The sequence below is a fragment of the Lepisma saccharinum genome, chromosome 11 (assembly GCF_977018435.1).
Source record: "Lepisma saccharinum chromosome 11, izLepSacc3.1, whole genome shotgun sequence".
Classification (NCBI taxonomy): domain Eukaryota; kingdom Metazoa; phylum Arthropoda; class Insecta; order Zygentoma; family Lepismatidae; genus Lepisma; species Lepisma saccharinum.
The window spans coordinates 35881346-35895163 of NC_139239.1; the positions used below are offsets into that span (position 1 = coordinate 35881346).

General features: G+C 38.5%; 1 protein-coding gene across 11 annotated transcripts in view; it reads left to right on the forward strand.

Moving 5' to 3' along the window:
• Positions 1-2672, forward strand: part of bwa (alkaline ceramidase) — a 59977-nt gene extending 57305 nt beyond the window's left edge. For all 11 annotated transcript variants that reach the window (XM_083130920.1, XM_083130919.1, XM_083130916.1 and 8 more), the window contains exon 5: positions 207-2672. In XM_083130920.1, coding sequence (XP_082987046.1) covers positions 207-528 — 322 coding nt within the window. In that variant the 3' untranslated portion in view covers positions 529-2672. The remainder of the gene's footprint in view (positions 1-206) is intronic.
• The last annotated feature ends 11146 nt before the right edge of the window (positions 2673-13818 follow it).

Sequence of the window (13818 nt, forward strand, 5' to 3'; positions counted from 1 at the left end):
TCAGAAAAGTATTGAAAATGTTTTTTTTGTTTTTAAAAATCTGATCGCTTTAGAGAAAGGTCAAAAATGCGATAAAAATATTAAAATAAAATCAGTGTTATCTGTATTGTCTTCGGGGGTCTTTGAAAAAGAGATAACTTTTCGCCAACTTCCGAGACCTTGCATATGCCAGCTTAAGAATAACTAACTATGACTTTTTCTTTCAGATGCCAATGCGCACGAGTAGTGCGGCTTGGGATACGATGTGCAGCTGTTTGGTTTCTTGCCGTGGCTTGTTGGATCAACGATCGTCTATTCTGTGATGCATGGTCATCCATCAACTTCCCGTACCTGCATGGATTTTGGCATGTCTTCATCTTCATTGCTGCATACACTGCATGCGTTCTGTTTGCATATTTCTCGGTGAAGGATGAGAAGCCTGAACAAACTCCGGTCTTAAAATACTGGCCAAAGGATAACTTTGAGTTGGGAGTACCGTATGTCTCGATAAGGTGTTACTATACAGCATGTGAAAACCACCAGATATAAAATAGTTTGTTGTTTGAGACAGTTAATTTATTTTACTCAGTGTGTAATTTGTATATTTTTTAGAGTATTTTGTACAAACTCTGAACCTTTCTTATGAACAGACTGAATTAAATGTATTTTTTTGACTAGCAAGTAAAAGAAATCTGCAACCAACTAATACTAACACCTCATACTAACAAACGTTCTGTGATATTTGTACCATATAGACTTAATTTTAATGTGTAATAATAGTATATTCTTGTTGTCGCAGTGTGAGTATCTATGTAAATGCAGCTTGTGATATATATGTGATGTGCATATTTTCATAACATTACAGTCGGTAAATTTCTCGTAAAAAGCTGAATATTGCATATATTAACAGAAGATTTTAAAGAACTGATGGTAGAGCACTACAAAAGCTATTTCCTCTTCGCTGTGTGGAATGTTCACTGGGTGTGCTTCTTTGCACAACATATCAAATCGTGCAATATGTAGTGAATCACTCAGTATTTTTGTTTGTGTTTGAGTAGGAGTGATAGTTACTTGCATTGAAATACAAAGTATTTGGTCTTCTGTGTATTTTGTATTAGTGTTTTTGTGTGGAAATGCATTTGGAATTTAAAGCAAATTAACAAAGTCAGGGAATTTTGTATTAATTTGGAATACATTTATATGTGTATTAATGTATATTATTTTTGATATTTTAAAAATCTGTAATATATCAAAGTAACTTTTGACAAACTGAAAGCAACTTTTATAATAACTGCATGGTAATTGATTATCATGTGAAGAAAGTATGATTGATTTATGATTAACAAGAACGTGTTATGTATATTTTTTTAAATGTTCGCATAACCATAATTGTTAATTATTGAAGATAAAATACAGATCTTTCTTACATGTGGCTTACAAGGTTCTTGTTAAAAATGACGTTTCAGATTCGTCCATGGATCCTTCTTCAGGGTTCTCCAATAAAGTCACATTAAAAGGTAAAAATGGATAAAGGGATCCAGTGTCCGGGGTTGAACATGTGAACCTTTAGCTTCTGTTCACGTGCGTGTCCACATTTGCACCTGCAGGTCTCAGTGCAGTTTTTTTCCATTGTTCTTGCAACTGCACGAATTTGTAATAATAATAATGCCCTTTGTTTGCAAGAGCATCGGATGGCAGAATGCAGGCCAGAGACAGTCTGGGGCTCCTCTTCATTTTCTGTTCAGTTGCAGGGATCCAATCTGGATTGTCCTCCTAGATTGCAGATGTATCAAGGATGTCCTTCTCTTTATAAGCAGATGCCATTGGTTGCTTTTTGGGCACCTGTTTTGGAATAGTGTTATTGATATTTTGGTAGAAAAATTCTTCTGATTGCTGGTGACTTCAATTAGTCTGAAATCTTGAGAACTTGTTGCTCAAGGTGAGAAACTCTTTCCATTAACTGTTGTTTCTCGTTGGTGTGAATTTTCTGCATATCTTCCATCTTGTGGTCCAAGGATGAGTACTTTCTCTTAGTTGGTTATATGAAGACTTTGAAGACCTGCTTTATCTTCCTCCAATGCTTCTACAACTGTACTATATTCACTTAGTTCCAGTGACGGACCTGAAACGTTGGTTTTAACATGAACCTTGTAAGCCACATGTAAGTAAGATCTGCATTTTAACTTTAATAATGGTTATATGAAAGCTATTCAGAATTGCACAATGGCCTACTGGGAATTAAAGTGTAATCTCAGCCTAAAACATTTCCATATATACTTGAACGTGTCTCTCTGCTACATTCAGAAAGTAATAATAATAATTAATTGTGCTTAAAGTATGCATATTGTTGTTCTGTGTGTTCTAAAATCTTGGTATTGCAATAATGTTGATGTACAAACTTGATTGTATGGTGAAATTTATTCATTTAGAAAAAGTCATTACCAATTTTGTCTCTCTATGACTGGAAATGTATTGCGTTGTTGCTATTGTGTGAGTTCTATATTGTGATAGACAGTATTGTTCTTTGTATTTTATTTTTTTGTTCATAAGCCATCACAGTTTATTTAAAAGTATGTAGTAGTTCCAAATATAAATCTTTGACAATATTCGTTAATATAATGGCAGCATTTAAAGTGATTTAACTTGTTATGTTTACATTAATAACATAAAATAAAGTTGTATTATTAAGTAAACTGCATTTTCTTTATTGCAGTCCAGTAGTAATTACTATTACGCTGATTAGATAAGTCGTAACACAGCATCACTTGTTGAATAAAGATTATTATTTCAGGAAAAAACAAACATGAATTATGTACTTGGTGCAATCCTTTTTACCAATTTCTAGATAACTCGATACATAAAAGTCCCACACCGTGGCCGTGTGGTCTAAGGCTCAGGACATGTGCTGGTTCGAATCTTCTGGGGTGGAGCATAACAACTTTTCTCCTGAAATTTTGGCCAGTGTATGGGGCCAGTTCCACCCTGGATCAAGAGGAAATTGGGGAGCTACAAATGAGTAGTGTAATCTGGTCATGGAACGCCTACAATACAGTGGCGGCTGGCCAAGTACAACAAGTGCAGATGTTTTCACCTAATTTTCAAATTAATATTGACATTTTTTATTTGCTTGTTAAATTAAACTATTTCCCAGCAGAACGCACACGATAATACTCAAATAATACGCCGCTCAGCGCTACGCACAGAGTTCGTCGTAGAGCAAACTCCGCCAGGTTGCGGAAAACTTAGCTGGTTGTCATGGCAACAGTGACATCACCTAGCGTTGGCCTTGAACGGGTGTCGCCTTCTAGGTGCAGCAGTTCTCTCGTCGGAAAAAACATTGCATCCAGTGGTTGTGGCAAAATCTTCGCGTTCTCGCGAGATCTTGTTCCGTGTGTGTGTTTCGCGTTTCCTATCGTGTGTTGTGTTCATGTGTTGAGCTGTGGTTTCTACAATGAACCCAGTAAATGACTTGGTGTGTAATTTGTTGCAGACACCATTTTCCAGATGGACGGATGAAGACAAAAAAGACGTTTTAAATTGTGGGCGGCCCATTGACATTCTTCAAATATCAGTTAAGCGAGAGAACAAAAAGGCAGGTAAATCGTACAACATTAAATTTAAAAGTTCCTGGTTTGTCGACTTTCCTTGCTTGTGTAGTAGTCAATATTTGCAATCGTTGTTCTGCTGGCTTTGTTTACTGTTTAGCAACAAATACAATGTGTGGAATAAAGAAGGGTATAACGATTTTGTCAATATAACGCATTCTCTGCATAAGCACAATGATTCGGTGAAACATTTAAAGTGTAAATTACAATTCAAAGTTTTTGACAAAAAAACAGGAATACCATAGCAGATGCCCTACAAGAAAATAGTAGGCTTTTAAATGTACGGTTCAATGAAAATGTAAGATTAAATAGGCTTTTCCTACAATTAATAGTTGACGCAACGCTGTATTTATGTAAACAAGAACTTGCGTTCAGGGGTCACGATGAAAGCGTGTCTTCGCTTAATCGTGAGAAGTTCAAAGAACTTGTTGCATTATTAATATCGAGAAGTTCGTTAGAAATACAGAACCATTACAAGAAAATAAAAAACGTGTTCAGTGGTGACTCTAAGACATTACAAAACAAACTCATTACATGCATTTCTGAGTACTTACAGGAATATGTTAGGAATGAAATTAAAGCTTCAGGTTTTTTTTCTGTTCAAGTGGATGACACGACAGATATTTGCCAGATATCACAGTGCTCCATTATTGTGAGATATGTTAATGAAGAGGGAAAACTGGTTGAACAATTTTTAGTTTTTTTTGACGTAAGTGCTGATAGGTCTGCAGAAACACTCTTTCATTTGTTAGACGGTGTATTGAAAGAGTTTGATTATGAACGTAAATTAGTTGTGCAATGCTACGATGGGGCAAGTGTAATGTCAGGGTACTAAAATGGACTGCAGAAAAGAATTAAGGATAAAGCACCTCAAGCAATGTTTGTCTGAAACAAAGTTGCAATAGCAATTCAAAATGCTGCATATCAGTGGTTTTCCAAATTTTTTTCACAAATCTGCCAAACGAACGCATGTTATTGATTCAGTTTTGTCCAAAAGTATTCCAACTTTAACTGAGACGAGGTGGAGTTCCCATTCCAGACTCATTCGTGTGATCATTGAAGACTGGGACAGGCTGAAACATGTATTTGAAATAATTATGGACGATCCAGAATCTGATGAAAAGGCCATTCGATCAAGCAAAGGTTTTCTTCATGAAATGAACAGTTTTCAGTTCACTTTCCTGGTCGTAGTTTTCAATGACATTTTTAGTATGACTGACTTTCTTTTCGATGTTCTTCAGAAAAGATCGTTGGACATCAGTTTCTGCGTGGCTAAAATCAAGAGTTCGACTGATATTCTAACGGCAAGAAGGAACGAACAATATTTCGGTACATTGTTTGAAAACACAGCCAAACTCACGAGTGTGACTACCGGAAGAGAACAATCAGAAGTTTTCCTTAATTATAGAATCCTCTACTTTGAAATACTTGATAATATTTTGATGCAAATAAGTGTTCGGTTTCAAGACTGTGACAAATTGAAGTTCCTCTGTCTTGTAGACACATCGAAATTTCAGACACATTCCATTAATTTCCCCTCCGATGCACTATGCCAGCTACAACAGTGTTATCCCCAAATATTCAATAAGCCTCAGCGCCTTAAAAATGAGCTGTCTCCTTTTTACAATGATCATTTAAAGTACAAAAATTGCACACCTGAAGAAGTTCTTCATTCTTTGAGGGCAAATCCAGATGTATTCGAGGAAACTTACAAACTCTTCTCCCTGGTCGAAACAATACCCTCAACCAGTGCATCAGTGGAAAGGAGTTTTTCGTGCCTCAAGAGAATAAAAACCTACTCAAGAAGCGCTACATCACAGAACCGACTTTCATCTTTAGCGAACGTTTCAATCCAAAAGGAGCTCTTGAATGAACTTATTGAACGTCACCCCTTCCATGAAGACATTATCGATAGATTTGCAGCCCTGAAAGATAGAAGGATCGATTTGATCTACAAAACGTAGGTGAGTCAAGCATGATTCAGTTCAACTTACTATTTGTTTTTCATTTCCTATAAATGTACTTCTTCACCTGTTATTTTAGGCACGAGCCGCTACTGCTACAATATCGACAGGGATTTGTCGTGCTAACCACATATCACCCTGTAAGGCCAGCTGCACACCGGATCCAATACGATGAGTCATTTTTGTTGCAAACAGACTCTCACAAAAATTGTGAAAAATTGGTCACAATTGAACTGCAACAGTTATCAGTGCCAAAACGTAGAGTTTATTCACTTCAAAAGTGAAGTTTTACCTGGATTTGTGCTTTTTGCAAAGTAACTCGGATATAATGTCATTAAGTTCCCTTCAACTTTAAATCAACTAACTTGATATTTATTTTTTTTTAAAAAAAAATCAAATCTGACAAGGTACTTATTGTTTTGCGTAGATTTTTTTAATGTACAATAGTTTTTTGCAAGAACTTCTGTCAGTTGCCAAATTTGCCATGTTTTTATGATGTACGTAATTCTACCTAGAGATGTAGTAATACATGAAAACTGATAATGGATTCTGTGCAGCAAAGTTGCACTATGCAAACATTAAGAATGCAATACAAGTGAACACATGAAATAAATATACTGCTGGACAAAGAAAACCGGACACCTTGATATTTGACATCTGAATTGCAATGACAGCTCGCACGTATATACTGAATGTTTGGCAGATCATGTAGTACCATATGCACCATTCATAGGCTCGGACTTCGTTTATTCATTCGTACTTAATTCAGTTTCTGCAACATTTAGTTAGCCTTTGAATCGGAGTTTTTATCGAACCATTGCGTTATCACAAAAAATGCAAGTGTCCCGTTTATTTTGTCCAGCAGTGTAGTTGTCAAAATATTTTCAATATTTAATGTACTTAATTATGCATGGACTTACAGTTTCCATGTAGAGTACTGCTTCCGTGATTCTACTTAAGATGTGTGTTTCATGTATTCACTTGTAGCACATTTCATTGATATAGTCACTTCGTCAGCATCATATCATGCATAAAATGTGATAAAATATCTACTTCTGTTCCTTGGTCATACACGGTAGTCAGTGATGTGCAGTGACCTTAGCACTTGGGTAAATGATTATTTCAAAATGTATATATGTGCATACATGTATGTACACAAATTGTCGCTATTATGTTTATCACTTTAACACTGTTTGCCAAGTGCATCCTAGACATATTCAATGGTATTTAGATCTGAAGACATGGGTGTCCATCCCCCCCAAGGCCGATGATGAACTCCCCCAAAAAGGTAGACCCTTCCCCCTTTGTAGAATTATTTACTCAAATTATTTTGGTCAGACAAAAATTTGCGGAACAATATAATACAGACATTTTTAAGCAAATATATATACACTTTAGGTATTGTTTACAATGTAGACATTGTATATTGTACAGGGTGGCTCAATAAGTCACTTAACACCCTCAGTACAAGGCCACTGCGGCATGGAATTTGAAATTGGCGATGACCAATCGTTATCTGGCCAAGGGGGAACCACATTGACGCCACCCACACGGTCGGCGGCCATCTTGATGTCCGCCATCTTGAATTCAACTTCAGAATTTTAAATGGGAAGGGGGTCGTGCGACATATCAAAATGGACTAGAATTTCACAAGAAATGCAATTGTGAAGGTTTTTTCGACGTATTTTTAACCAGTAAAATGTTATGACTGAATTCTTGTACCAATTTGCTCCTTTTCGAGGTGTTAGAAAAATGCCTTAAAATTTGTTTAGCGCTTCGGTAATGCATCGAGATCAAAGTGACGTCTATGGAGAGACGTTCGCATGCCATTGCACATTATTTTAATCGGATACATCCATGAAGAGCTGTGCATTATGAATGGTTGTCGCGAACAATTTACAGTGTGACGCTTCCATTGAATTAAAAGTCCTTCGCAGTGTGTTTGGTTAAGTGCTCTAAACGCGTGTCTTTGGGAGACAGATAAACTTAATTCAAAGGAAGATACTTTGAGGAAAGATATTTTATGTCTCATTTGTACTTCTCTAGCGAGCTTGTTCCAAACAAGAGAAAGTATGCCGACTAAAGGACAAGGTTTTACAATCACATCCCGGTCCATCCTCTTGTTTTAATCTTTTCATAATACTCCCCGATTAGGAAATGAACATTTTATGAAAGGAAATCGGTAGAAAGTTGGAGGTCACAAATAAAACATATGGACCACCGTTCCCAATCGTTGAATTTTCTCCAACTTTTTCAAGCTCATACATTGTAATTGATTTGATGGCCGAAATTCTCAATGTTCCTAGTAAATAATGGATAACCCAAGTTCCACAACTCCAAAATAGCTGCATAAATTGAACTTGAAACTACATAATTAGTTGCATTTAGCATAATTTAAGAGTTGAAGCAGCAATTTTTCTTATCAGGAGGTTGGCAAGGCTGTCCTCAATACACACGACAACAGGCAGGGAGGACCCCATCAACATCGAACTACAGATAAATGCATATACATAATATCTGTGGTCGAACCAGCTTGGTTCACTCAAAAGTTCGAGGTTGTTATCGAAACAAGTGGCACGGTGTGTGTATTATTGCAACCTAATTAGGCCCATACTCAGGATTTTTTAATCTTTTAGTGGGGGAAGATTAGAAATACTGATGGAGTATTAGATGCGACAACAACACTATGATAGTGTTGCAGCTGGACATTGCAGAGTTGGGAAAAAAATTAAATTCTCCATAGACCCCCCTTTCCCAACCAGACAAACAAGCAGCAACACAATCCCTTACAGACCAAGGCTGTCACACAGAGTACAATTTGGTGCTTCTTGTTTACACTTAATTCTCGGAAGTATTAGAATAGTACTGTATTCCGCAAATTGTCATATTTTCAAATTTCCTTTAATTTTCTTTTACCAGTATCATTGAACAGCCACGATAATTCTATAAAATAATATATTTATAAATTAAATGATGTAGGCCTACGTATTAGCAATGATTGTTGTAATGAATTTAAATCGGGTATCGGAACGTCTGGTAGCCTTCCATCAATTCTTAAAAAAAATATTTAAAAAACCAAATATTGCAGACTGCAGACTTCTGGAGCTTGCCTATCTCCACAAACAACCCATTTGTTTCCGCAAGAGAAAAGTTGAAATTCTTTCATAATCTGAAAAATTGTCAATGTTATATTTTCGTATGTATTTTTAGGATCGCATGTAAATATTTTATTGTTAGAGGGGCATGGCCCCCTTGGGTACAGGGTTGCAGCTAACATTCTAAATGCAGTGGACAGTACAAGTGATACGTGTGCCTGTCTAAAAGGAAGGTTGTGACAGGGGCAGCGAAGGTACAGATATAGGAGCGTGAAATAACTTTCTAAAATCTAGAAAATCTTCTAAATACTTGCTGCTACTTAGACTTCTGCTCACAAACAAGATGAATGAATGTAATAGCTGCTGTTCATGTTCTCTGAATTTATCCTTCACCAATTTGTAAGGAAAATAGAGAGAGAGAGAGAGAGAGAGAGAGAGAGAGAGAGAGAGAGAGAGAGAGAGAGAGAGTGAGTGTGTGTGTGTGTGTGTGTGTGTGTGTGTGTGTATACCGTGCGTCCATTTCGATCTGCAGCCGAGAGATCGGGAGAAGCGTGGCGGGCGGCGCTGACGGAGATGCCGACATTTGCGGCCTGTAATGCCCACTTATTTTTATAGACATATGCAGACATTTATATAAATATTGCAAAACAAGCACTAACCTGTGTTATAACATGCAAAAGTTCTTCTGTAATTCATCCAAGTTCTGCTCTTATATACACAAATAAATACGCTATAGAAACGATGTTAAGAGCCACAGATAATAAAGCATTTTAATCATAGTTTTGACCAGTAACGTCCTGTTTAAGTTTATATCCTTGAAAGAGTTTTGTGGCCATGGGAATCGTTTGGAGGTTTCGAATGTGCAACACTGTATCAGGATTACACTGCAGACGAAACCGATAAAAGTGAATGGTTTTCTTGAGCTCCCTTGCAATCCGAAATATCCGAGCTCGAGTTTTTTGTTCCTTCGCGACTAGATGAAGACAGAGTTGTAAATATAGTGGCGAGCAATATAAACCAAGAGCGTGTTAATTTCGTACTGTGCGCAAGAGTGTTATTCTTGGTTACTTGCAGTTACTTGTTTGTGTTATTGTAGTGTGTATGTGTGACGTGTCAGTGAGACGATTGGAATGCCAGCCGCAAGATTCACGTTAGAACAAAAATTTTTATGTATGACACGTACGTGAAAACAAACTCGTGTCGAGACGTGTGTAGGTTATTTGTACAGAAATTCCCATGCGTTTCAACTCCACACAGAGATACGGTTAGACATCTTGTCCTTAAATTAAGAGAAACTGTATCATTAAATTTTAAAACACCTAAGCAAAAACGACGGATTCTAACCGAAGCAAAACTCGATGATATTGGTGCTGCGTTAGAACGTTCTCCAAACAAACCTCTACGCCGTGTTTCACAAGAAGTGGGCATGTCAAAATCATCGGCACATACAGTCACTAAGCTACTAAAATTAAAACCATACTCTTATAACACAGGTTAGTGCTCGTTTTGCAATATTTATATAAATGTCTGCATATGTCCATAAAAATAAGCGGGCATTTCAGGCCGCAAATGTCGGCATCTCCGTCAGCGCCGCCCGCCACGCTTCTCCCGATCTCTCGGCTGCAGATCGAAATGGACGCACGGTATATATACACTGCCCTCCAGAAATTAAGCAACAACAAGAAAATGTGAGATAGAAGAGAAAACAGTTGGAGAAAAGAGAAGAAGAGTGGTGGGCACGCTGAAAGAAAGCAACAAATGCCTTAGGGAAAACAGGTGAGTCATAAAGTGCGATCATCGTGCCCTCGCACGGATTTCTGGCGTACCAGGTATTGGAGTCGAAGACGCGCTTTCACGGAAGAGGCGTGTGTCTCTATCTGGAGAGTGCAGAGGTGAGTCAAGTGTGCGGAAAGGGTCGAATATGGCAACCAGGCATCATTTGGCTGATGAAGTACGGTGGCGTGCCATCGGTAGACTAGAAGCAGGGCAGCGTCAGGCCGAAGTGGCCAGATGGCTCAATGTCGATCGTTCAGTTGTCAGTAGGTTATGGAACAAGTTCCAGAGAACGCAAAATGCATCGCGGAGTTTCAGTGGAGGTCGACCGCGTGTGACATCGGTCAGGGATGACCGATATATCCGTTTGACAAGTCGGCGTAACAGGTCCGCAACAGCTACCCAAGTGCGTGCAGCGGCTATTGCTGCCACAGGACGGCCTATGTCAACGAGTACAGTACGCAGACGGCTACGCGAGGGTGGGTTGTATGCCAGGAGACCAGTGTTGTGTATACCACTCACCCAGCATCAGAAGACAGCCCGCTTACGTTGGGCACGAGAACATGTGAACTGGACACTGGACCAGTGGCAGTCCGTTCTCTTCACTGATGAGTCCAGATTCTCACTGGACAGTGATTCGCGACGCCGATTGGTCTGGAGAGAGGCAGGAACTCGTTTCCATCCCTCCAATATTGTTGAAAGGGACAGATATGGTGGTGGAGGTGTGCTTGTATGGGGTGGCATTTCTATTGGTGGACGTACTGACCTCTATATCCTCCCACGTGGCACCATGACAGGTCAGCGCTATAGGGATGAGGTCCTTGCATGTTATGTGGAACTATTCGCACGAGAACGAGGTCCGGGCTTCATTCTGCTGGATGATAATGCCCGTCCCCATAGGGCAGGACTAGTCGATCGGTTCTTGGACGAACACCATATTCAACGCATGGTGTGGCCATCCCGTTCCCCGGACCCTAACCCCATTGAACACATGTGGGATGCTCTGGGGAGACGTCTCGCTGGTCTTGTGCCCCCTCCACAAACACTCCAAGACCTTCAACTGTCTCTCTCCCAACAATGGACCCTCATACCCAATGAGTTGGTGGACAACCTTATTGGCAGCATGCGGCGGCGTTGTGAGGTGTGCATTGCTGCGCGCGGTGATCATATCCCTTATTAGTGTCAGATAATGGTCACTTTCCGTCTCCAACGTTTACCACCTGTGATGCTCCATGCATACATTTCATTTCTTTTGCCCACGAGTGTACCTTGTTTTGTGTTTCTTCTGTTCTGTCTGTATGGCATGGGACACTTGTTTCTTTCGTTACAAATAAAATATGTACACCCTCTGGCCTTGTGTTTGATTCTATTGGATGATCACCATTTGTTGCTTAATTTATGGAGAGCAGTGTGTGTGTGTGTGTGTGTGTGTGTGTGTGTGTGTGTGTGTATATATATATATATATATATATATATATATATATATATATATATATATATATATATATATATATATATATATCAGGGGCAGTTCGTGAATTTTACAGCAAGGCAAGCACATGCCCTAAGAAATTGAAACATTATTATTATTATTATTAGCATTATTATTATTAACTGTCCTTTATGAATTCTTCTATCACTAGATTGTAGAATCCATCTTCATTTTCATTTCAGTTTTCAGCTTCTTCTCAATTGTTGCTCTTGGGTATTTCTGCAGTAAGTGTGAATTCGGCAAAGTGCTGAAAATGACACTAGCACTAGACACCGGAATTGTAGAAAACAATTAACACCTGTAACTTGAAAGAAAGCAAAAGATGACAAAGCACTTTTCTTAAAATAAAACAAAAATTATTGTACTCCCTTCTAGATATCAGAGGAATTAGCGACACTTATTGCTCTTCCGAGACGAGCGAGGACAAAATGTTGACTATTAACTTAATTTGAAAGGACAGAAAGTGTCTTTAGAAAAAAACTTTTTTCGTGTTATTTTTATCAACTAGTTGTGATCTCCAGTTTCCACTGTTGACCTTGTTCCAAGTCTATTCTCATAGCTTCGAATGCTGCCATCAGATTTTCAGTGCTTATGTGAGTTTGGAATGCTTTAAGTAAATTGTTCATGTCATCGAAACCTAAACTGCTCCACACCCTCTTTGTTTGAAGATAGGCCCTCTCGGATGTCATAGTGGTAACATCGTCACCTTGTAATGAAGGGATGGGGACACATAGTTTTTCGGTTCCCACTTTCAACTGTAGGTCCAGTTCAGATTAGCCTATTTGTGTATAAAGTGAATTCAAATTAAAACACATTTGAAAATAGGACGCAAAGCCAACAGTAGAGTTTTAATGCTTTTCTGCAACCAAACTATTATTCCACATTGGTCTGGATTAAAACGAACACGTTGTTTTCTTTATTACACTTGGTAGAGTTTAAATCAGGCATTCAAAACTTCTCCATGTCAGGCCCTGGACGAAGTGTATCCAGCACTCATCTACGCTTTTTTTCGCACCATCAGCTAGCTGCTGCAAGATGCAGAATGATTTCTGAGGATTCATTTCCTTCGAGTCCATTGAAGAGCAGCGATTTGGCCAACTGTTAAGTGTAATTTTTAAACATATGTTTTTCATACATACTCCAGGATAGCTCACATGGAATTTACTGTATGTATAGAGAAAATATTACAATATAAATATGTTTTAGGCACACTTAACTCGTAAGAAACTGTGAGGCTGGAATGAGTCATCATGCATTCCCTATGCTGAAGATCTACAAAGAATGCTGAGGCAGGGAGCATATGGCCGAAGACTCTTTTGCCCCGAAGTGTCACGAAATATGCCGAGGGTGAGCGACATACGGTCGAGGGGAAGCCTCTCTTGGCTTTTACATGTGAGAGAATGGTTTGAATGAAACTGTAAAAGTAATTTTACAACAAAAACACAGTTAATAAATTAGCATGTGTTCTACTTTATAAGGAAATGACTCATTCCCTTCATTCCACGGAATAACCACCCATGATATATATATATACACACACACACACACACACTCAAAATAATATTACCTAGTGTCGAGGAGGCTGACGGCAGTGTCAGGGGGAAGGGCTCACCCCCCCTCCCCCTGGTCCCTGCCTGGCTACGGGCCTGTAACAGCACCAAATAGATATGACATAAATTCTCTCATCAGTTCCACTAGCATGAGTTCTGCCAGGTTAGCATTACAATCATGTTTATTGATTGTAAACCTAACAAGACATTGTCATGATTTTCTGAAAATACCATATGCAACATGAAACTTACATGTAATAAATAGTGTTTTATTATGCTTGTAACACACTGGAATTTATATCTTCTAGAAAATGACACAGTACAGTATCTTGACAGCTGGTTCGATCCTCAGGTGGAAAT